General features: G+C 38.8%; 5 protein-coding genes across 7 annotated transcripts in view; all 5 read right to left on the reverse strand.

The window, feature by feature from the left end:
• ralba (v-ral simian leukemia viral oncogene homolog Ba (ras related)) overlaps positions 1-2,908 on the reverse strand; it is a 15,665-nt gene extending 12,757 nt beyond the window's left edge. The window contains exon 1 of the mRNA XM_051404561.1: positions 2,752-2,908. The gene's annotated coding sequence lies outside the window, so the exon portion shown is untranslated. The remainder of the gene's footprint in view (positions 1-2,751) is intronic.
• Positions 1-22,564, reverse strand: part of stxbp5l (syntaxin binding protein 5L) — a 380,881-nt gene that overhangs the window by 223,064 nt on the left and 135,253 nt on the right. The gene's annotated exons all lie outside the window — the stretch shown is intronic.
• Positions 4,405-12,161, reverse strand: nepro (nucleolus and neural progenitor protein). The gene is made up of 10 exons (XM_051404556.1): positions 12,027-12,161; positions 10,927-11,700; positions 10,579-10,733; positions 10,336-10,424; positions 9,647-9,775; positions 9,413-9,490; positions 8,970-9,271; positions 8,375-8,433; positions 8,054-8,268; positions 4,405-7,845 (listed from the first exon to the last, which is right to left on the reverse strand). The coding sequence occupies exons 2-10, from the start codon at positions 11,039-11,041 to the stop codon at positions 7,515-7,517; spliced, it is 1,473 nt and encodes a 490-aa protein (XP_051260516.1). The 5' UTR covers positions 11,042-11,700; positions 12,027-12,161; the 3' UTR covers positions 4,405-7,514.
• Positions 12,069-14,917, reverse strand: tex30 (testis expressed 30). 2 transcript variants are annotated; one of them, XM_051404560.1, is made up of 5 exons: positions 14,828-14,917; positions 13,707-13,943; positions 13,532-13,583; positions 12,834-12,937; positions 12,069-12,313 (listed from the first exon to the last, which is right to left on the reverse strand). In XM_051404560.1, exons 1-5 carry the CDS (start codon positions 14,840-14,842, stop codon positions 12,152-12,154), a joined length of 570 nt encoding a protein of 189 aa, XP_051260520.1. In that variant the 5' UTR covers positions 14,843-14,917; the 3' UTR covers positions 12,069-12,151. The 2 variants fall into 2 exon arrangements, with proteins under 2 accessions (XP_051260520.1, XP_051260519.1); XM_051404559.1 differs by having other exon boundaries at positions 12,834-13,048.
• On the reverse strand, positions 15,504-22,512 carry poglut2 (protein O-glucosyltransferase 2). Of its 2 annotated transcripts, none has more exons than XM_051404554.1 (10): positions 21,976-22,512; positions 20,595-20,800; positions 20,267-20,472; positions 19,588-19,665; positions 19,279-19,451; positions 18,315-18,552; positions 17,622-17,831; positions 17,370-17,459; positions 16,789-16,893; positions 15,504-15,670 (listed from the first exon to the last, which is right to left on the reverse strand). In XM_051404554.1, exons 1-10 carry the CDS (start codon positions 22,161-22,163, stop codon positions 15,653-15,655), a joined length of 1,512 nt encoding a protein of 503 aa, XP_051260514.1. In that variant the 5' UTR covers positions 22,164-22,512; the 3' UTR covers positions 15,504-15,652. The 2 variants fall into 2 exon arrangements, with proteins under 2 accessions (XP_051260514.1, XP_051260515.1); XM_051404555.1 differs by having other exon boundaries at positions 20,595-20,831; positions 21,976-22,114.

The raw sequence follows: 22,564 nt of genomic DNA on the forward strand, positions 1-22,564 counted from the left end.
GTCATCCAGGTACAGCAGATGGAGCTCTTTGATATGAGCCAACCGGGTTTGGTGCAAAATGAAAGGAAATTAAGCCTTGCAGAAAATACTTGTTTTCCCGTAAGTGTTATAGGAAATAATAGAGCGGGAAACAGCGGGCTTAATATTCAGAAAAAAAGTCAAGTGAAGAGGAAAGTGGTTGGGGAAGGAGAACAGAGAAAAACATTCAGATAGTCTTGACAGAGAAAGGATGAATGCAGGGCCAGTTCATCATTATTCACAATCCCTTTCTCCATCTCTGATGTCATTTCTTGCTATGAGTTATCAGATTACAGCTATCTTGTTGTTTGTATTAAGTGGCTCCAACGTTGCTAACGCCAAACAAAGCACTGACCTATGTCATTAGTTTGAATTTGAGTTTGCTCGTCCTGTGATAGTTAAAATGTAGTTTGAGGCATTTTCCCGAAAAGTCAGTGTTTTCTAAAAGAAATAATGATATGCTATTGTGGCAAAAACTCTAAATGCTTGGTGAATGTAAGAAAATATCAGCCCACTAACTGTTCCACAACACAAACATCTGTATCGGATTTTAAACCTGGAGGATAATGGTGGAGCCAAACAAGACTACCAAACAATTCCTGAATTGGTTTCCTTGAACACGCTCCAATTGTTCTGCAATCAGCATTATGCACATCATGAGTTGTTTACGAGGAGGTTCACTGTGTGTCATTCCATACGGGTTAACTGTGATATTCAGCAAAACCGGCTGACTTGAACTTAACTCGTGGGTTCAACCCATCAACGAGCTGAACCTGGGGACGCGCAGGATTAAATTTCAGGGATTGTGGGAGAGCTCACACGCAACAGCTATTTCCACTGATGTAGTCATTGTGGCGCTACCATTTCCAATTGCACTTAAGACTTGCTCGCTGATGGACAGAGGTGATTACTGGTGGAATAATCTGAATAAGTTATTGCTTCCACGGCAAACTGGCTTTGGTTATGGAAAACATTGCCTAAGACGTGCAACGTATAGCCCTCAGGTAAAGGCCAACAAGCACTGACTGAGGGATCAATTATTCTTTCACTGCACGTATTGAATAAATAACTGGGCAAATCTGGAGTGGAGCACATCCCTAATGCATCTCTGAACCACAAAATTCCTGCATTTATTCAGTAAAGGAGGCGATGGAGAAAATTATATAAAACAGCCAGTTTAAGTATATATTTTTTTAGGTTGTTTAAACTAGGCCTTATTCACCCTTGAGACACATAAATCTGGATGATGAATTATATTTGTCACTTTCCCCTGATACCAAAAGAAGAGTTAGTATTATTAATGAGACGGAGTAAGTGTGTGTTGCTTTGCCAACACTATCCTCAATCCTCTAAAACTTGTCTGCAAACAAAAAAGGCTGATAAGAGTTGAAAACGTTACACCCCATCAGCAAATTGGAGCATCAGTAAACACAGCAGTAACTGCTCAACAGCAAACACACACTGCTTATCCAGCACCCGTATACTTTATACACACACACACACTGTTATCTGCTTGCACTTAACTAAGTCACTTCTAACTTAAAATACAGTACTAATTTGGTTTTAATGTTTCTATTTTGGCACAAGTGACTACATTTTTTTTGCTGCCTTAAGAGGAATAGATTATGTCACACCTGAATTCCCTGGCATGTGGTTTCCTTTTCTGGTACTTAAACTTGTTTGTGTTACTATTGTTTAAATTTGATTGTTAATAAATTAGTAATAAAAAAAATAGAGGGGTAAACAGCCACAAAAGTGGGGGTCCACTTTTAAAAGGGCTTCAATAAACCCCCCCCAAAAGAAAAATAAGAGCTTTAACTCGGGTTTTTTCTTCTTTTTATTTTATTTTTTTTGTAAATTGGACATACAGGTAATTAAGTGTGGGTAATAATACCCGAATTAGATCCCTGGATTTACCTAAAACATGACAATATAGTGGGGTGGAAAATGTTTTTTGCTGACAGTTGGGATTACACCAACCTTAGCTCAAGAAACCATGAGCCAGCTTTGGGTGTGTCATCTCCTCAGGGGGAAAACTTTTCAGCACAAACCACTATGAGTAATCCTCGACGGGTATATAAATGACAACAGCTCACTTTAATTAACCAACGTAGCGAATCACGTATATAAACAAGTATAAACACGTAAAGTAAGTCAGCAAACTGTTGAGTTTACACTAGCGCCAGAAGCTAACGCTAGTTTCTAACGGCACAAAAGCTCATAAACACGGACTTTGGTAAATACGACTCTACCGTTTTAAAGCTTTACAACGCACTCCAGCACCACAACGTTAGTTCAACAGAGTACAAACACATCGACACACATTTGCTCGTATCATTCATTAAAACACAAGGGAAGAAAAATGAACGGGAGTGCCCACAAACGAAGGCTAATTCCGTCCCCATCAGTAACGCCAAACAACAAGAGCCCAAGCTAACCTAAAGATAACTTAACCATCGTTGCTTACCATTAACCACAGGGCTTTAAAATACACGTAAACAACGACACTTTTACACACATATTCAAACAAGTTAAGACAGTTAAAAAAAAAACCCCTCAGACGAATTAACAGGAGTTTATTTTGCACGCATCTTGCGTTAAGCGGTCACCGTTGTGGGTCTACTGGTCGTTCGTCCGTCCTTTAAAACAGGTGTGGTACTTTGTTACTCTCTAACGGCCGCGGTAACTAACAGCCCACTGTTCCGCTCCGTTAACACGTTTGTGAAGCCTTACCCGACAGCAGGATTTGTATTTCTGCCCCTCGGTTGATGCTATCTTGATGACTGCATTAATGGAGCATTTCGAGGCATTGGTTCTCCAAACGCTGAAACCGCTCCTGCAACAAAAGCCCCACCTTCCGGATGTACAAACTACGGAGGGCAGGATGTAACGTCATCGCCGCCTCTCGTTCAGCCCGTCGTCGTTTACGTGGATTTTATTTTGAAATTATTTACAGATATACAAGCTTTGCTATAAGCAGAGACTGACTCCTGATAAAAAAAGACAACATAAAAAATAAACCAAATAAAGGTCCAGAAATTCACACACAGGCACATATCTATTCATAAATATAAATATATATATATATATAATGTTATTTTTTAATATCCCTGTACATATGCACATTACTCTGCACTTAGATGCTTAACTACATTTTGTTGTCTTAGTACTTGTACTTTGTGCAATGACAATAAAGTTAAATATCAGTTTGTTTTAGCTCTTAACTACTCATGACTACAAATTAGGTTTTTTTTTTTTTTGCTAATGCTTTTTATATTGTTTCAGATTCCTTTTAATGTTCTTGGTCTACAGTTCCAGGCAGCCACTGACTGCTCAATGTAACATAGACAGAAATGAATGCAGAGAACTAGATTATATTTTATTATCTTGTATTCATTTACTGATTGTTTCTTGATTTATTAACTGTTTGGTCTTTAAAATGTCATCAAAATGTGAAAAAGTGCTCATCAAGTTCTCGAGCCCATTGTGATCTTTATAATTATCTTGTTCTGTCTCACCAAAAGTCCAAAACTTAAATGTATTCAGGTTGCTATTAGAGCAATCTAAGAAAAACACATTTATTTTTGCAATTTCTTCTTAAAAACTTGATTTATAATCTAAATTGCTGCAAGTTTCTGTCAATCACTCGATTAACTAATTGGCGAATTGTTGCACCTCTTAACTTCTTAACTAGAGCATGTTTCATGAGTGTGCGACTAGATTTTAAAACTGCATTAAAATGATCGGATGATCAAATTGTACAATATACAACTACATTTCCAAAACTCGGTACCACAGTTTGTAAAATGGTGTGGCTGTAAAACCACTGCTATTGGCTTTTAACAATATAATAATGGTTAAACCAGTGAACTTCAATCGTTGGCTAAACATTAACACTAGTAACCTGTAACACTCATCTGAGTCCAATTTCAAATATGCCAATAAAATTGTGTGCACTCCTCTGTACTACAATTGTGAAAATCTCCAGAATACTAACATATTATGGGATATATGTATTTGTAATTTAACATATTTTATTTGTTTTTGGCTTCAACACTGACATTATTTTGACATAGCTGTAGAGATGACAGAGAAAACAAATGGTTAAGTTTTTAGTTCAGTAAAACTAAGAAGCCAAAGTCACCTTTATGGTAATACAATAGATGACGTGCTAATACAATTTATGTTTAGCTAAAATGTGAAAGTACAGGCAGTGCAATTTTATTGTGTAACAATAGTGCCCTCTATGACCCTGAATGAGAATAAGTAAATACATAAAGTAAATGGAGGGATGGCAATGGCACAGCTGGGGGCTTTTTAAAGTCCTATTCATCATACTCTCCCAACAGATTTTGCTAGCACAGATATGTACACATATGAAAAATATAAAGGTGTGCATTCCCCTTTTCTTTACTTTATTTCCTTTCATCTTAATTACAGCAGGGGAATAGAGCACATACATACAGTATGTTCCAGGTCTCAGCCCTCTGGCACTGATGAAGGAAACGTAATGCTCTAGAGGACATATATTCTTGGACACAGACATTAAAAGAGAATACACCACTCTCTTGATGAAACCAAGTTATTAAAGAATTGCTGTTATATTTCCTCCCAGTGTGAATATAAAAAACAAAATCCTATATTAAACTTCACTTCATGAGGAAATCTGAACTCCGTTAACAATGGGATTAGTAAGCAAAAAATAAAAATATGCTTGCATTTCCTATTTCTAGACATAATCATAATATTGAACTCATTAAACGCAGTGGGATTGAAAGCCCCTATGGACGAGGGGGAGACACTACAAAAATATTGCACTGGCTGCACAGTTTATATTCACTGTCCCCCTCTGGCCTTAATGAGTTTTTCAACCTTGGACGTTTGCTTTACTTGCTTTTCCCACTTTATTCATGGCCTTGGTATAAATTTATGCTTTACATCACTGAGCTATTGGTGACTAGGCTGAGTTATGAACTGCCTTAAAAGAGCATGATGCACTAGTTGCCTATGTGGCTCTACTTCGCTTTTTGTGTCTCTGTGGACGTAATGATGTGATTGATTTAATACACCTCTGAGTGTAAATGTTGAGAATTCCTTCGTGCCATGCTATGCAAAAGCTGAGACCTGAAACTTGCTCTATTCCCCCGCTGCTATTAAGGTGGCAGGGAAATAAATTGAAGAACAGCATATTGGGAGTGCAGACCTTTATATTCTCCTGTTTTAGGTCATATTATGCCCACAGGCCATAAATGATGCATTCGCAGAATCCCTGGAGAACCTCCTACTCCAACAACAATATTCCAGCACTGAACCAAACAATGTGGAACTATCTATTTCCAATTATATGCTATTAAATACAGATTGGTTAAGAAAGTTAGACAGACAGGTTTCCCCACAATATATGGTCTCCCTACCCTTAGCTGAGGCTGCAGACAGTGCTGAAGAGTTGCTGCCCCAGCCAGATAATGATGCAGGTTCTAAAGGTGTACCGGTGAAAAAAGACATCAACCAGAGTGAAGCTATTGCAGAAATTGGCCTGCCAGTTCTGTAACTGGGTTGAATTTTAAATTACTGTCCAGCTGATTTTTAGTCACTCAAGTTTTCTGTAATTACTGACAGCTACATTTTAACATTTAAAATAGTATTACTGTTTACAGACAACAAATTGTAGTCCCTAAGCATCAAATCAATTAACAAGTGGTTAAGGATAAGGTAAAGGAGGACAAGATCAGCAAATGTAAACACCCCTTAATCACCTAATCAGCTCAGAGATACACTCTGTATATTGGGAAGTTGGTGACATTATACAGTCAGTACAGAATGAACCACTAACACATGCTGCCAATTCATGCTGTATTGAGTTTATGCACTTTATTTTGTATTTCTTTTTCTTCTTCCTCATTTTAAAAGTAGCAAGGTCAAAGTCATTCTTTGTGCATTGCATTAAAAAATGCAGTCTAAAAATGTCCTTAAATTAAGGTTGTGAATACCCCCCGTAGCATTTGGCACAGTCACTTCAACTCCAACATGCAGATAAGAAAATGGTCTGACTTCCTATGTGCACATGTATGCAGAATGCAGACATTCAAGGCTTTTCCTCAGCTCCTTTCCTTCACTGCAGGCAAGAACAAAAGTTGACCTTGACTAACTGGCTTAAGATAAAGCAAAGAATCAAGAATCTGTAAACGTATTTGCACAAAGAAAACTGGTGGGCTGATGTGAGACCATAACTCAACCCAGGCAGGCTCAGTGAGGGGGAAGAAAACTGCACCGTTGTATTTGTGCAGATGGGAGGACTGTGTCTTCTTTGGCAGAGGATAAGAAAGTGGGCAGCAAAAACACAAGCTGCAACAAACTAACCCTTTAGCTTCTAATTTGGTGCACAGCCTCCACTCTTTGTTTGTCTATATGGACTGCCAGACACCTGCAAAGTTTCTATAGCCTACTAGACTTGAAAGACCTAGAGCTGAGGCCACCCTATCTTACTAATACATTTTACTGCCAGTGTGATCCCTGTTCGTACGAGCACTCTGTAGCCACAAACTCAATTACGGGAAAGAAGAATGACATCTCTGCTTTCACACTGCCTCTGCCAAGGGCTTTACATTTAACAAGGTTGAGGGATTCATTTAATAATGTGAGAACAATCACCAACCTGGAACTAATCACCAATGCACTGACTTATTAACTCCACCAGGTGGAGCTACAAATACCTTCAGGGCTTTAATAGGCTGCTCCTCAACTGGTGTCATCATCTCAAAAGCCCCTTTTGAACAGGGAATCTGTCACATTGATGGGTTTTACCACTTAAAATAGGTTCATTCTGAGTATTTCATGGTTCATTGCACAGATTTTATTTTGTTGTCTATAAGAAATGGTATGTTATTACAATGTGGTGCTGTCTTAAGAGGGTGGAACAAGATGTGCACTTAATAGCTCTAATAATGGTATTTCACAGTGTGCGTAGCCAGCAGAGGAGTGAGTGTCTGAAAGAGGCTAAAGCCTCATTTGGTGTTCAGCACCATAAAACTATGCAAGAACGATACAAGTTTGAAATGATTTAAATAACTATCCATAACTGTGTTAATGGAACAGGTCTTTGCCTGGTAACCCTATACTGTCCTATCCAATAACGGCTAAAATGCCAAAAAAGAAATCCCCTTTAAACATCACCTTTAAAGTTACTTTCTGCTTTAAAAGTAACTCCACACTAGTTGAAATCTTTTTAAATGACCACTAGGAATTGCAGTTCTTAAGTCAGTGCATCCTGAGATCCCCCTGTGATGCTTTGTGTGGTCAAAGGTGCAAGAGACTCCACATTTTAAACCAGAAGAGGTCAGTAAAACAAGACTTTTTCAGCTTGGTGTCAAATACAGTAGTATACTGTGCAATCAGCTGCTGCTGTTTATCATTTGTTTAACATTCATCCATTGTCCAATCATACGTTTTTCAGCATTCAGTAGTTTGTTTCTTTGGACGTGTCTATTTCCAAAGTGTCACAAACCTACAGAGGCAAATATATCATCTATGTCATCACTGTCGGTGGTCTGAAATGTTGCCTCGTATGTGGTCCTGTTTCGTTGGTTGTCCCCTGACAGTCCAGACACCGATGACTCAGTCCTCTTCCTTTGTCTCTTCAGTTGTTTCTTTTTGACACTAGCTCTGATGGCTGTCAACTTAAATCGACTCCTGAGTGAATGAAAACGAGTTCTCAGGCGAGCGTTTCTCCTCATTGCAGCAGAAGACTGACAGGTTCTCGGCACTGACCCTTGAGGAGATGAAGCCCAGCGAGCTTCCTGTCTGAAGGTCTGCAACTTCTTCTGGACACTAGGGATGAGGACAAACGGACAATTAGTATTAGTAGCAACTGTCAACAACTCTACACATAGTGTCCATTGTTTAAGGCACACAGCAACAAAGTCAGCAAAAACTGAACATTATAAACTTTGTAAAACGTTTGGCAGAGCTATTGTATTGAATTGTAGATTGTGAAGTCTGTGGACACTCAGTATGTATTCCACAGTCTGGCTCTTACTTGTATCCTGCTGCCTCTAGGCCTTTCATCCTTTGGCACTTCAAACGCAAGAAGGTTAAGAAGCGTTTTTCCTTTTCCATTTTCTGGGATTTGCACCATTCAATCAATTCTTCTAGATGGGTTGCCATGTCTGAGAAAGTAGCAGCCTCTGTCACTTGTTTCTTGAACTTCTGTTTCTCGTCAGCCTTGTGCGTTTCCCCTGGGAAGGATTTGCCCTTTGGTTCCAAAAGGATGTAACCATCAGGTAAGACAATTAGGTGACAACTTGAACTTAAATAATAAAAAGGATTAGTAAACATTTCATCTGGTTTGTTCACATACCTCTGTCAAGTTCTTGAAAACTTTGAGAAAAGGCTTCAGGTCAGTGTCAAGAACTATACCTGGAAAAAAATAACAATAGTAATGTCAGTGCTGTTGTAAGGTGGTTCTCTGTGCATGGTATTTAGATTCGATTAAAACAGTTTTTCTTTTCACCAGAATCATCTGCTGCCTTTTAAATAAAGCTACATTGAAGATTAATTTGTAAACTACCAGCAGCTGGGAAAGCCAACAACTATCATGTAGCACAAGATAAAAAAAAAAAAAAAAAAGTACTGAGCAACTGTTCTGAGTCCAATATGTGTGTGCATGATTCAAGGTTTGGAAAGAAGAAACGGCTTTACAATTACAGTTCTATTCCAACCTCTAAGATTAAAATAATTTGACACAAGCAGGAAATTCTATGCTATCCTATGCTCATGTCAGTTTCATGTCAATGGGTTAAATAAAGGTTCAGACACAGGTTACGTAAAATAGGCATAGATATATGCAAGCGTTTTGCATGTGACATTACTTTTTCTGGCGTACTGTATTAATCAAAGGGCATTGAACATGACAAAGTAGGCAGAGAATAAAATGAAATGGAAAAGCTCCACACCTCTTTCAACAGCAACACCCAGGTCTTCTTTAACCTTCCTCGTCTGTCGCTGGTTCTTGACCTTAACAGAAGATTTCTTCCTCCCCTGCTGCTGCTCCTTGCAGTCTTTGGTATAGGGGATGTGTTTTGACCGCTTGGTCAGTAAAAATACATCAGAGGGACCCAGGAACTCAGTTATATTTGCTGGCAGGGAGAAGTCTGTAAGGAAAGGCATGGGCTGGGCCTTGGATACTTCTCTAAGGAGCTCCAGGAGCTGCTGATACAGAGGGTGCAGGCTGACCAGGATACCACGGCATATCACCCTGATTGAGCACAAAGGCAGGTGGGTTAAGACGATGGAAGCCAAACGAACACAAATCAAACTTTTTCAAATTCAGATTTTAATTCTGCATCTTCTTGCATTTCTCAGCCTTTTAGATGTGACAATGAGGAAGAGCACTCACCAGAGACGACTGAGCATGCTGGTTATCACCATATTCAAGATGACAAACTCCTCCCATTTCATCTGCTGCTTTGAGAGTCTGAAGCAAATATATCTTAAGGGCAAAACCACGAGGTGACATCAGGAAGGCCAAGATTGTCAAACTTATATCCGCATTTGCAAATAAATATCAGACCTTCAGAGATATCTTTCAGATTACTCTTCATGTTTCACAACAGTGCTCCGAAAAGGATACAAGAAAGCTCTGCTGCAGCGATTCAATGTGCAGCTCATTAGCTGTGCAGCTCCCAGCACCTTGAGACAGAGCCACTCCAGCAAGGGTTGACTGGGAACATCACACTCACCAGCCTTGATGCTCAGGGCTCTAAACACACAAATGAGACACACACACACACACACACACACACATCTCATTACAGTGAATAAACAGATAATTACAACCTCCAACATTAAAATGAATAATGAATTAACTGCTTTTCTCCTCATTACATAAGGTACTTGGGAAAATTAAACTAAAACAAATAAAAGCACATATTTTTAAATAAGGACCTTTTCCCATAAATCTTAGTGTACCACACAAAACCCACAAATTAGAAATAGCCTGACTTGATGAGAAAGATCGGTGCCCGAGCTCATCAAGACATTATTGGTCTGCGGCGGTACTGATTGCACAAGTGGGGAGAACAAGTACTTTAACAAAGAAAAAATGCCTGTTTAATAAAAAGCAAATATCTCTTCAAAAGCATTATCAATTTAAGGCATAATCAGGCTTAAGTGCTTTGTTTACCTCACTGCATTTAATTTATACCAGCTTCCACATACAATGTATGCCATAAACAGCAAACGCTGTGTTTGATGCTGGCCTGTAAACCCCTGTCAGCTGAAACAGACCATCACTACCAACCTACCAACCTTCCCACGTACCTTTGAATTCTGGTGGGACACAGCTCTGCCAGCTCCTGAAGAGCATCATCAAGTTTCATGCTCTTCAGTCTGTTTATGCATTGTTCAACCTGAGAGAGACACGCAATATGCAAATGAGTGAAGATGCAGTAAGTGAGGTAAGCTCAACCACCCTGCATGTTTCCCCATCACCAGGACTAAAACAGATCAACAATCACACCTCTGGCAGTGGCTAGATCTGGACGCTTTACCCACAGTCCTCACCTGCTTTAAGCCTTTGAACGTCTTGTTGCCTTTGGAGCTGTTGTTTAGGATGTACAGCAGCTCGTACAGAACTCGGATCTCCGTTTGCAGAATCTCACTCCGAATTAGACCCAGCACCGTCTCGTTTTCCGCCAAGAGGGCTTTAACAATTGCATCTGCAGAACAGCAACAGCGTTCAAACAGCACAGTATATTCAGGGATGCAGTACAACATCAACACTGCTGAGGGTGTATACATGCCCCCCCTCCCACGTGGGTGGCAAGCGGCATATACACTGTAATCTTGCCCCAGAGACTTTTAGCAAAGTCGAGCCGTTTAGCTTATTAGCATCCGATGAATGAACCGTACCTGTAGTGGAGCTGAAATGTACACGGACACAAGAAACGGCACTGGGGAAGGGGATGTTTACTCTGTTCCACAGTTGTCCTGCCATGCTTGGCTTCCCTGCACAGACTAAACACATGCGGAAGTCAGCCAGCCAATGATCGTAGAGTAAATATAAACGTCAGAGTGGCCTTAAAGGCACAGCGACTGGGAGATTGATTCATTTAAAGCTCGTCTCGTCTCACAAGCTAGCTTAAATTCGCAATGAGTTCAGTTGCCGTGGTAACCACACTGAGTTCAGTTGCCATGGTGACTAAACGGGATCACTCTACACTACAGGATACAGAATCCCAGTATTTGATTGATTTGATTCATCCATTAATATATATATATATATATATATATATATATATATTAAGTATTATAATGCAATATCTGTGTCCCTGAACTGTTTTATTTGGCTCCTCAACCCCCCCCATAGGTAAGCCTTTTATAGATCTCCCCTTGTATACCTATCTTTGTTATCACTCTTTTTAAAAAATTTTTCTGTTTTATTCTTCCATATGTTAGTACATATATATCCCCTATGTGTGTGTGTGTGTGTGTGTGTGTGGATTGTGTATGTACCCATCTATACGTATATATGCATTTATCTATAGATGTGTATGCATGTGTGTTTAACGTTATATTTGTTTGTGAAGCACTTTGTAGCTGTACTTGCTTACATCCTTACAAGGTCTCTGTAGCAAGTTGATTGCTTAGTGTCATTAGAAATGTTTTCAATTGAATATTATCATACTGAGAAATGAAAGACTCAATCATACCCTAATGTCAGTCACCATTCAAGATTGTCAGATATATTTCTAATTTCTCAATATGTGTAGTTAGATTAGCTCGATAATTACATACAACACACAACATATTTAGTCATATACTTTCTTCAAGCATTTATATAAATATGTTTTCACTATCTGCAGTAAATCAAAAGTATAAGATCACTGTTAAAGGTTCAGTGTTGTGATGTGAACTGTTTCAGTTCAAAGATTGTCATCTCAGTGCTGCTGAGTCAATGTACAGTACCACAGTAACATTTGATGTTGTGCACAGGCTGAGTTGAGGATGACATTTAGCTGTCAGGAATTTCTGATAAAAAAACAACAAAAAAACTTGTGCAAAAATATATACCCTTTACTTAATAAGTAGAACATAACAAAACAAAGAAAATACAAATCCGATAACATAAATTAATTTATGCTTGCTGCTTATTCATCCACGCAATGACTTGTAAATTCACTTCATCCAACACAGAATCGTCCGACCTTCCCTTCACTGTCAGTCCATGGCTGCCTCCTTTTAGCCAGAAAACCTCAACCTGAGCTTTCATTTCTTTTACCATCGCGTCAAGAAGAACCTGAGCAAAAACAAAGCAAAGACCAAAATCAGAGTCAGAAAAATCACAATGAAAAATCCCTATTTTGGCACATGGCAGGTAATTGAAACAAAAAAAATCATGCATTGCACAGGCTGGGACATAGGAATAATTAAAATACAGCACACGTAACATGGCAGGCAATAGTCCATTTGATATAAAATAGTATAGGACTGGCCTGGATGTTTCATTGAGGGAAATAAGAATATACATAGAAAGTCTATGTGGGCATGCAGATGACATGTTATGCATTATTCATGACTGATATGAAGAAGGAAATGTATTAGTGAACTGGTAGCATAAACAACCTACTGGGACAAAGGGAACATACATAGCATATATAATATAAAAATATAATAATATAAATCATCAGAGAATATTCTGTATGTTACAATGTAAGAATGAGAAAAAAAGATATGTACCGTAACATATATACACATACATGAATACAAAATTAAAATTCCATAACTGTATGTATAAAATTACAGTCATCCATCCTCACCCGATCACACATGTTGTCCTCAGTGCCTGACACAAACAGTACAGGCATACGTTCAGGTAGCCCCCTGAGATCTTCACTTCGCTGCTGATGGGCGTGTGTCTGTGCTGGGGGGTGCAGGGGGAAAGACAGACAGATGACACCCTGCACTGCGTCCTCTGATTCATCACTCAGCTGCCTGGCTAAAGTTGCAGCTGCACGACTTCCCATTGACCTGCCTGTGGACAGGTCACAGACATTTTGAGACAAGATAACACACTCAGTGAGTACTCTATCTCATGTTGTAGTGTTTTAACCCACCACAATATTGACAAGACCGCAACGTCTTTATGGTCAGATTTACGAACACTGAACATGATACTGATATTTTAAATTCTATTGCTATTTAAAGTACTTGTAGTAAGTAGTAGTCAGGTGTTCACCAAGTAATGTTTAATATTTATATTGTTGTGACGTTCATTTGACTTCCGAAAGCACAGAAATTAGTTATTACTAAACATTCTACCTGTTTAGCATTAGTTGTTAGTGGTATTTTTTTGCCTGCCTTGACTTATTGCTATTTGGCTGTTACTGTAATGAAGAAGAAGAAGAAGAAGAAGAAGAAGAAGAAGAAGAAGAAGAAGAAGATATACTTAATGTAATGCAACCACTGACACCACAGTATTCATGTGACACACAGTAATCCTACTATTGTTGCTTACCTCCAATGAATATGTGCTTTATGGTAAACTTCTGTAGGGATTTCAAGTAATCCTAGGGGGAAAACACAAGTGTGTGCAGTATTGTATTGATTCTGAACAGGCTTTAGTATCACAGAAACACTACTGTATGAATAAAATAGTCACTGGTATGTCTTGAATACATGAAAATGCTTACCCACACTGCACGGTAAGCCTTCACTCTATAACCCAAGTTTAAAGCTTTGCATGTGAAACGGAGACAAAGGCAGCCATCTGAAGCTAGCCCATGTGCCAAGGAAACCAGATGTTTGAAGTTCATGTCTCCACCCGCCCCATGTGTGAGAATGACGGCTGTATGAACATCTTTTACTGAGGCAGGGGAACACAAGGCAGCATCCAGATACTTTGTCCCAAATGGCACCTTCACTGTGTCCTGAAAGTCAGCGAGAAGTCGAGTGAGCACTATCTCTAGATTTTAACATTGGCTGTTCTCATCAAGCATATTATAAACATCTGTGGAAAGTGATTAAAAATGGTGTCATAACGAGTGTTTTGAAGTCCAAAACTAGTTTTGATTGAATAAAAGATAGGCACACTTAACATCCTATATCACACAACCACCACCACCACCACAGATGTTCTATGACTGGGTCTAATTTTATGAAATGTTAAGCAGTAGTGGAACAAGTACTCAGATCCTAAATAAAAGTAGTAATGCCAAAAAAGTCAGTCCTGCATTCAAAATCTTAGTAAAGTACAGAAGTATAAGCATACAAATAAGTACTAAAAGTAACAGTAACCTTTATGCAGGATGGCATATTTCAAAATAATATAATTATTTCTGCATTTATGTATACATCACTTCAATTTTAGAGCTAATACACCATAATTCATAAGTTGATTATTATTTATGTTGTCAAATAAATGGAGTGGAGTAAAAAGTAGAATATTTGCCTCAGTAAACTAGAGGAGTATAAACATAAAGTAGCATGAAATGGAAACATTCAACTAAAGTACAACCTCAAAATTGTACTTAGGTACAGTACTTGGGTAAAGTACTAAGTTACATCAACCAGTGCAGTTGGTATGAGCAACATTTTCCAGGTAATTAAAATGTGTTGTCTTATTATTAATCTCTTCAATAATTTATTGTGGAGAGAAGCTAATAAAGTATAGCAACTATAAGCTAAAGCTGTTACTATGACGACCTGTGTGTTTCAACTCTCCCTGGTTAGAGAGCCTCTTATAGTTCATTTTAACTCTAACTCTGACTCATATCGTGTCTTGGCTCTGCAGTTGCTAATGTGAAATATTTACCTCTTCAAAGTCCATAACGACGTGTTTCTTCCCTGACTCCCCGAAGAGTGTATATATGTCTATGGTTACTGCCACCTACTGTTTAGGAGTGGTCATTACAGCTTTACTAACTGGACTGGGCAGTGGAGGAGCAAGTATTCAGATCTTTTACTTTAGAAAAACTACTAATACCACACTGTACAAATACTCCACATGTAAACCTCTGTTTTATATTGAAAATATAACTTGAGTTAAATTATGTTAGTATAATCATGACAATGTACTTCTTACAATATATCATTAGATTATTATTACCTGTGCATTAATACACAAGTTTTTTTTTTTTAATTCTATTGTTGTATTTGGCACAATTTGCATGCAACTAATGATTATTTTAAATATGGATTAATCTGCTGATTCTGAAATTCTGAAAATAGTGATAAATGCTTGGTTTGTCCAACCAATAGTACAAACTTTATTAAGAAGTAAAAGCAACAAACCCTCACACTTGAGAAGCTGGAACCATAAAATGTGTTCGCATGAAAAATTATTAAATGACTAATATACACTACTTGTATATACTGTTGGGTAGTTTAATTCATAACAGAACATCCAGCAGCCTTTGTTTGACACTTCAGTTTGTGTTTGTGTTTATGTGTGTTGGTGTATAATACAAAAGTGAAATACAAAAATAATATTCTCTTTCAACATACAAAAAGACAAATATTTATTTTAAAAAACAAGATAATGTGATATTTATAACATAGTCATATAATTAATCCACACTCAAATATTTGGCAGTATATCAGATATGAAGGCTTGCTCCGTAACTGGACGACAGGTCAATCAAAGTTCATCTTTTGCCTGAAAAATAAAATAAAATAGAAAAATCATTTGTGAAAACATTATTTCTAAAATCCAAAATGTACAGTTTGTTTAGTTTAAACGTTCACTCATATTCAGTTTGTACTTAAAGAAAAAAAAAGGTCAAATAGAAACATGCATTGAACTTTTTAGATTACAGTTTAGTGCTTTAATTGTATTTAAAGCTCCCACATTGGCCACCCACACAGGGTTTTTTTACGTAGGCTGTCAGTTTAAACATCTGATCAGTGTGTGGATCTATACAAACTACCCTTATATTACATCTCTCTCACTCTCCTGGGAGTTGCACCTGTTAGGTCCTGACAATTGACACTGCTTACACTTGTGTGTAGAGTTTGGTGACATACCGTAATTGCCAGCAATCCTCCACCCACCTCCAACCTATACGTCTAATCAGCCAGAGTAATTGAAAACACTTGTGTGGGTGTTCAGGGCTTTTAATATATTAGTGCCATTTCTATGTTCAACTCACATTAATTTAGTAAGGTGAAGTGATACTTTACATACACTAGAGGGAGCCACACTCTACACTGTATAGTGGTATGGGCTCTCTTGAGGCTGAGTGATACCAGAGTTTAAACATTAATATCAGTAATCTTTTTCCAATTATTATTATTTCCAATGAAAAGCTTAAACCCATCAATAGATTTGCCTTTTAGGAAGACACCAACATCTACAATGCTAGACGCCACTAAATCCTACACTAGTCGAACAAGAAAACCCCCAAAATATAGCCTGAAAGGTCAGTGAAGCTGCTCTAGATCTCATGTTGAACGACTTCTAACTACTGAAAACAGGTAACATGGACATACCAGTTTTTTTCTTTTCATATATCTGCATGGGTCCAGATTTATTATAGCTCCTATTTTGCCTTCCAGTTCTACCTCTTTGTTAGGCAAACCAAAGTAGTGCTGCATCCATGTTAAACAGTTTTAATCTTTATCCACTCGCCACCAGACCACCTGTATAGTGTTATAGTGTAAATTCATCTGAGTTGTCTTAAGTGTAGTAAGTGTATCTTTGGAAAAATGCAAGTTTTGGATTTTCAATAGTATTAAAGTACGATACAAAGTTTAAAGTCACTTGGTGTCGCCTACCCTTGTCCTGTGGCAGGAACATGGGAACAGGTCATCACTGGGCTGCTCTACAAGCTCCATGCCTTCACGAATGTTGGGCTCTGTGACCTGGCGTTTGGCATACTCCTACAAGAAGAACATTGAAGTTACAGAGAGAATAATGACAGGGAGGGGAAGTACATCCTGACAACAAATATGGGATCAGATCAGATTCCTGCGTGATGTGTAAACATCATATCAGGAGTAACATAATAACACAAAACCGAGCCAATAGAATATACTTTGACCCCAGTGTGACTGTATGAGGATCAGGCCCACATGAAATCTGGGCCCACAGCAGCTAGCAGAGACAGTTAGTGGCAGGGTGTGAAACTATGTCAAACATTTGACTGCTGAGGAACTGAGGAGGCGCCATTTGTCAACACAGAGTACTTACTTAGATTTTCATTCTAGACCACTGCTTAAAAACAAATCTGTTTGGGTCTGATGATGAGGGAGCAGGGCAATATGTTATCATACCACTGCTGATACTACTTTTTGAAGCACCTTGAATTTTTCCAACATATCAAGTCATATATTATGTGCAACTGTAGAAACAGTACCTGGAAAAGTTTGTAGTAGTAACAAAATACTCTGTCTCCCATAAGATGATTACGGGCAAACTGCTGACCTGTCAGTGCAATTTTCTTAACCTGAGAGACAGATAGAAACAAAACAACAACATGTTACAAAGTTGTTTATGTTAATTCTTAAAGAGAACAATAAATAAGGACTAAACATCCAATCGTATGGCATTACAGCACGTTATAGGATTTAATGCTAAATGTAATGTCCACAATCCTTATCACCATCACCTCTTCATCGTGGTCACGAGCCCACTGGATCTTTTCCAGCAGGTCTCCGAGGTCCGCCCTGATTGGGATGTAGTGTTCCCATGGCCGAAGCTCGTTGTAGAAATGCTCGTAGTAGCTAGAATCCTGTTTTAAGACCACGCTGTCTCCTGCCAACAGGTAAGGCAGCCGATACGCTGCCACGGTGCCGTCAATGTTTATTTGGTACTTGTACTGGTAAAGGACATGGAATAGAAATAATGATGTTCAAAATTAAGTTCTGAAAAAAAACTGCTTAGTAGTGCCAGTTAGAATGAAGAGAGAACAGTAATATCATATTTAATTGCATACAGAGTTAAGTCTTGGCATGCTATGGCTGATTAAGTTATGTGTTAATGTCTTAGCAAACAATTGTAAATGTACACACGCAGAGCACAGAGATGATGAACATGGGTCCAGTGTTCACTGGCTCTAACGCATTATTTGGTCCATCATCTCCTGAGAAGAATATCTGGATTTTTAGTCTCCTCACCAGACATGAGTTTACTTATGCTCTCTGCTCTTTTGTGCTATGCAATTTGGAGAAACTCAGCTTGTTTGCAAACTGCTGCAGAGTTAAGTGCTAATCCTTAATGGTTCTGGCAGTACTAGCATCTCCTGTATATTACACGTTAATATTTGTTTCACAGATATGATCAAAAAATCAGCCTCTCTCACCTTGAAAAAGTCAAAGAAAGAAACATGTTTGACCAGCGGCCCATAAAGGCTCTCATCGTGTTTGAAGAAGAAGAAGTTGGTGAAGGCAGCATCTATCATGTTGGGGTGAGCCCTTGAGAGCTTGACCAGCTCCAGACGTTCCTGGCGACTGTCGCGGCCCCTCCAGAAGGCTGTGGCGTTCTTCTCTGGCCATGGTGGCCCTGTGTTGGCTTGCACTGACATCATGTCCAGACTTACTCTGTTCATTGGATGCACAGTGTGTTGTTATTAATCTCAGCATCTGTCAACAGTGTGGACTCATTAATAATGGCGTGCAGATTCACCACATTATGACAGTAATTAGAACCTCAGTCATGCATATATACTTTAATCTATTTTACTCACAGAAAGGATTGACTTACTGTCAGCACTACCCCAGTGCCTATAAATTATTTGTAGCCTGGTACACATACTTTGCTTTGAAAAACTGCTTTACCAGTTAATTGTTGAAGTAAACAAAATATAGTGTTGCCAGGCAGTGATCAGCAGCTACAGATGACACTGGATACACCTGGTGAGCCAGTATCACTCATTACAAGGGGAGAATGTCTGCAGGGCAAAAAGTAAATGTATACGTGATATGGAGAGCTGTTTTGCTGGCTCAATCTAAATGTAAAATAAAATATTTGCTGGCAAAACTTTTTTGTTGTCACACACCAATTTGGCTATCTTGCACTGCATAAAAATCCATGAAGCAACACTGAGGAAATAATGTGCGTCCTGACTTTATTTAGGTTACATTATTCAGTGTGGACTGCGACAGTGTCATCGGGCAGTCTGTATACACAAGCTTACTTATTACTGTCATCCCCTAGGGGAAGAAGAGCATCCTGTAAATCATCTCTATGACAATGATATAAAATCCTGCTACTGCAGGACTGCAAAGTGTCCCGTCCTTGTTTGCGTTACAGATGAACAGACATACCTTCCCATGGTCTCAAGGACAGACTCAGTCAGGTCATAGGTGGGCATGACAATATCTCTGGTATTGTTAGAGCCACACCATGAAAAGATAGGATGAATCTTCTCCGTGGGTTTCCTCTTCTCCAACGGCCAGTCACCCAGGTTAACAAAAAACTCCATATCAGGGAGCTGCACCTGGACATACAACACAACACCAGTGAGAGGGAATTGGAGTATGCTCTTCTTTAACAATTAAAAGCAAAGGTCTACGCTTTTAAAAAGCAATATTATGAAGAAAATAATATCACATAATAGAGGAAACACTGCTTACCTTTCTGGTAAGTGACAGGAGGATGGAATCCATAAAGATTCTGAAACCCACATGCTCTCCAAAAGTTTTAACGTAGACCTGAAGAGAACAAAAAAGCTATATCAACATAAAAACATCACAAGCATGTTCAGGAGTTCAGAAATTAACTTTTATGCTTAACTACAATCTAAATTTGCTGATGAAGACCATGCGACAAGGTTATAAACACACAGAAAGGAAGACAGGGTTTTGCAAAGAACTAATTTTGAAAGTGGACACTCAACCTGTTTCAAAAAATAAAGTATGAATTACAATGTGACTCTAAATCAATGACAACTGACTGGTAATGCTAGCAGTGTGACCATAGGACTTTAGACGTATCATTGTTACTAGGACATGAATTGACGTACACAGTGGTATTTTGAGAAGATTGTACTCTTGAACACCTGTTCTTACAGGTGTGTCAAATAGCTCCAGGCTCTCCTGGCTGACTTTACATTATTACATGGCCCTAATTACTACTCTTCCTAAAGAAATACTACCCTTTATTAAAATACTACCCTTTACTATACTATTATGGTATTTTAAAACTGGGAACATTTTGACATAAGTCTTCTCTTTTGGTTGTTTGCTTCATATTAATTGCTTATGTTATTACTTATTTCATAAGTTTTTTTCTGGTGTCATATATGTGAGGTACCTTGTTGCTTTTAACAGTGTAGTGGCAGAGGCTTTGTCTCTGTCCAAAGCGCTGCGGGATCTCCTGGGCATTGCGTTCTGGATCGACACTAGCATAGAGGGCCAGGTCCCGGTCTATCTGGGGGAAGGACTGAGGACAGTGCATGTGGGTCTCCCATACAGAACCACTGGACTGAGGGCAGTCACAGCCCTCATGGTAGACTGGGCCTGTAGAGGAAAAGCACAGACACATAACTAAGATCCACCTCTTTCACCTGCCATATATGTGGAGCCAGACAAACACAGATCTCATCCTAAACATATACAGTAGGCAGCTGAGTGTGTCCTACCATTGAGAATGAATGGTGAGTTGGCGACGTGCTTGTTCTTGAGCAGAATGTGGATGTAAAGGTCGGTGTAGGTGGCGTACATTCTGTAGCGGACCAGGAAGGAGCCATCCTGGCGATCCAGAACCTGGATCCAAATCCTGGTGAACTCCTCCACTGGAGACACAATCTTCACTTCAAACGTCTTCTCACCAGGGGATGCTGTTAAACTGTGAGGGAGAGAATATGGAGAATGTGCTCCTGTCAAGAGAGAGCAAAGCCGGAAAAACGCTAGCATGCTGGCCCACAATACCACAGTCACAGTTTCACAGTATTACACAATCATTATTATTACTTTTACTGTTATTATCAGTTAAAATGTTGATCAAACACTCATTTTTTTTTACAAAATGTTCCACCTAGGTGTATATTTTTTTTTAGAAATACCAATACAGTAGAATTCAATATATTTTTAGGAACACTAATACAGCACAACTCAATACCGTAGATCAAATGTACATGTTATGATAAGCATCATTGTATAATGTGAAAAGGTATACTGCTGCTACCCTAACCAGCAGACAACAATGATGTAGTTTTTTGTTATACGCATGAATGGAAGTGAGAAACCGATATCTATCTTTAGACCCAAAGTATGTGTTTAAGTGACACCCGCTGAATAACTACACATAAAGTGGGATGCCTTCATTGGGCCCATGGGAGCTTTTTGATGAAAGGGGTCACTGGAGGCTGTCTAACACTCTCCTCCCTGGGGAGCAAACTTTCATGTCTGCTTTCTCACTATTGACTAGTTTCAAATATCAACGTGGTTGAAAAGATTTACTACGTTGTCCGTTCTTTGTTGTCGTGCAGTCCTCAGTTGCAGACAGAAATACAGTAACAATGTCCCACGTCAACAAAATTGGAAAGGAGGTTAGGTTTTTCACCTGTGTGTCATATCTTGATGGGAAAACCAGACATGAGCATTAAAGTTTAACAGAATCTTACCCTCTATATCTATATTTTCTTAGAAAAACACTGAGGAAGTGTAGACAAAACAAATCCTAAATGGAGGCTACAGCTTTGCTGGAGAGTTGTTCAGCAATGATAAAGATAAAATGTTTACACTTTGTTTCACACATTGTAGTTTTTATCAATTGAATAGACAAGCACAGCTCATGTCTCCACTTATTTACACATATAATACAGAACATATTTTAATTCATGTGAAAATATACTGACCTATACCACCTTACAAACCCAGAGTTTGGATTTTACGTGGAGCACTTGAAGGCAGCATTGCATGCCAATAAAAATCTTACAGGTTACATGTTGCTACTGGAAAGAAAAAAAAAAATACCATTGCTGCAACAGAAGCTATTAGCAGGCCTTTGCTACTACTCACTTTCTCCCCGAGCTGTCCACCGCCTGTATGTAGAAAAACCGAGCTGGAAGCACAATGTTTGCCTCCAGTCCAGGTCCCCATACTAAAGTTTTTGCGGCACTGGGTACCGAGTCTGCCTGAGCTCCCGGGAGTTCGTGTCTGAACAGGCAGAAGAGCAGCAGCAGCCACGAAGATAGTCGAAGAGACATAACTGTCCACCGTCGGCCTTGTCCCTTAACGTTACTTTCCTCCCTACAATGATTAACTTAACACAAATTTGCCATTATTGTTCTTAAAATATATATATATATATATAAAAAAAAAAAAACTAAAACAAGATAGAAGTCTCTAACGTTGGGTAAAACGTAACGAAGTTACGTTTCCATACTAAATGACATAATTCAGCGGTGGCATTTCTAGCCGGTAATATCTAACTAACATACGCGTATAATTTTATGGTTTATGCCTTCAGTGGTACGAAGGTTACGGTTAGCTAACGTTACTTCTAAAAAAACAAAAACAAAACAAAAAAAAAACCTTTTACAGCTGAGTAAACTGCTGAATGAACAGGGGGCGGGGCGAGCTCGCACGATGTAGTGATCTGATTGGT

The sequence above is a fragment of the Dicentrarchus labrax genome, unplaced genomic scaffold, assembly GCF_905237075.1.
Source record: "Dicentrarchus labrax unplaced genomic scaffold, dlabrax2021, whole genome shotgun sequence".
NCBI classification, from domain to species: domain Eukaryota; kingdom Metazoa; phylum Chordata; class Actinopteri; family Moronidae; genus Dicentrarchus; species Dicentrarchus labrax.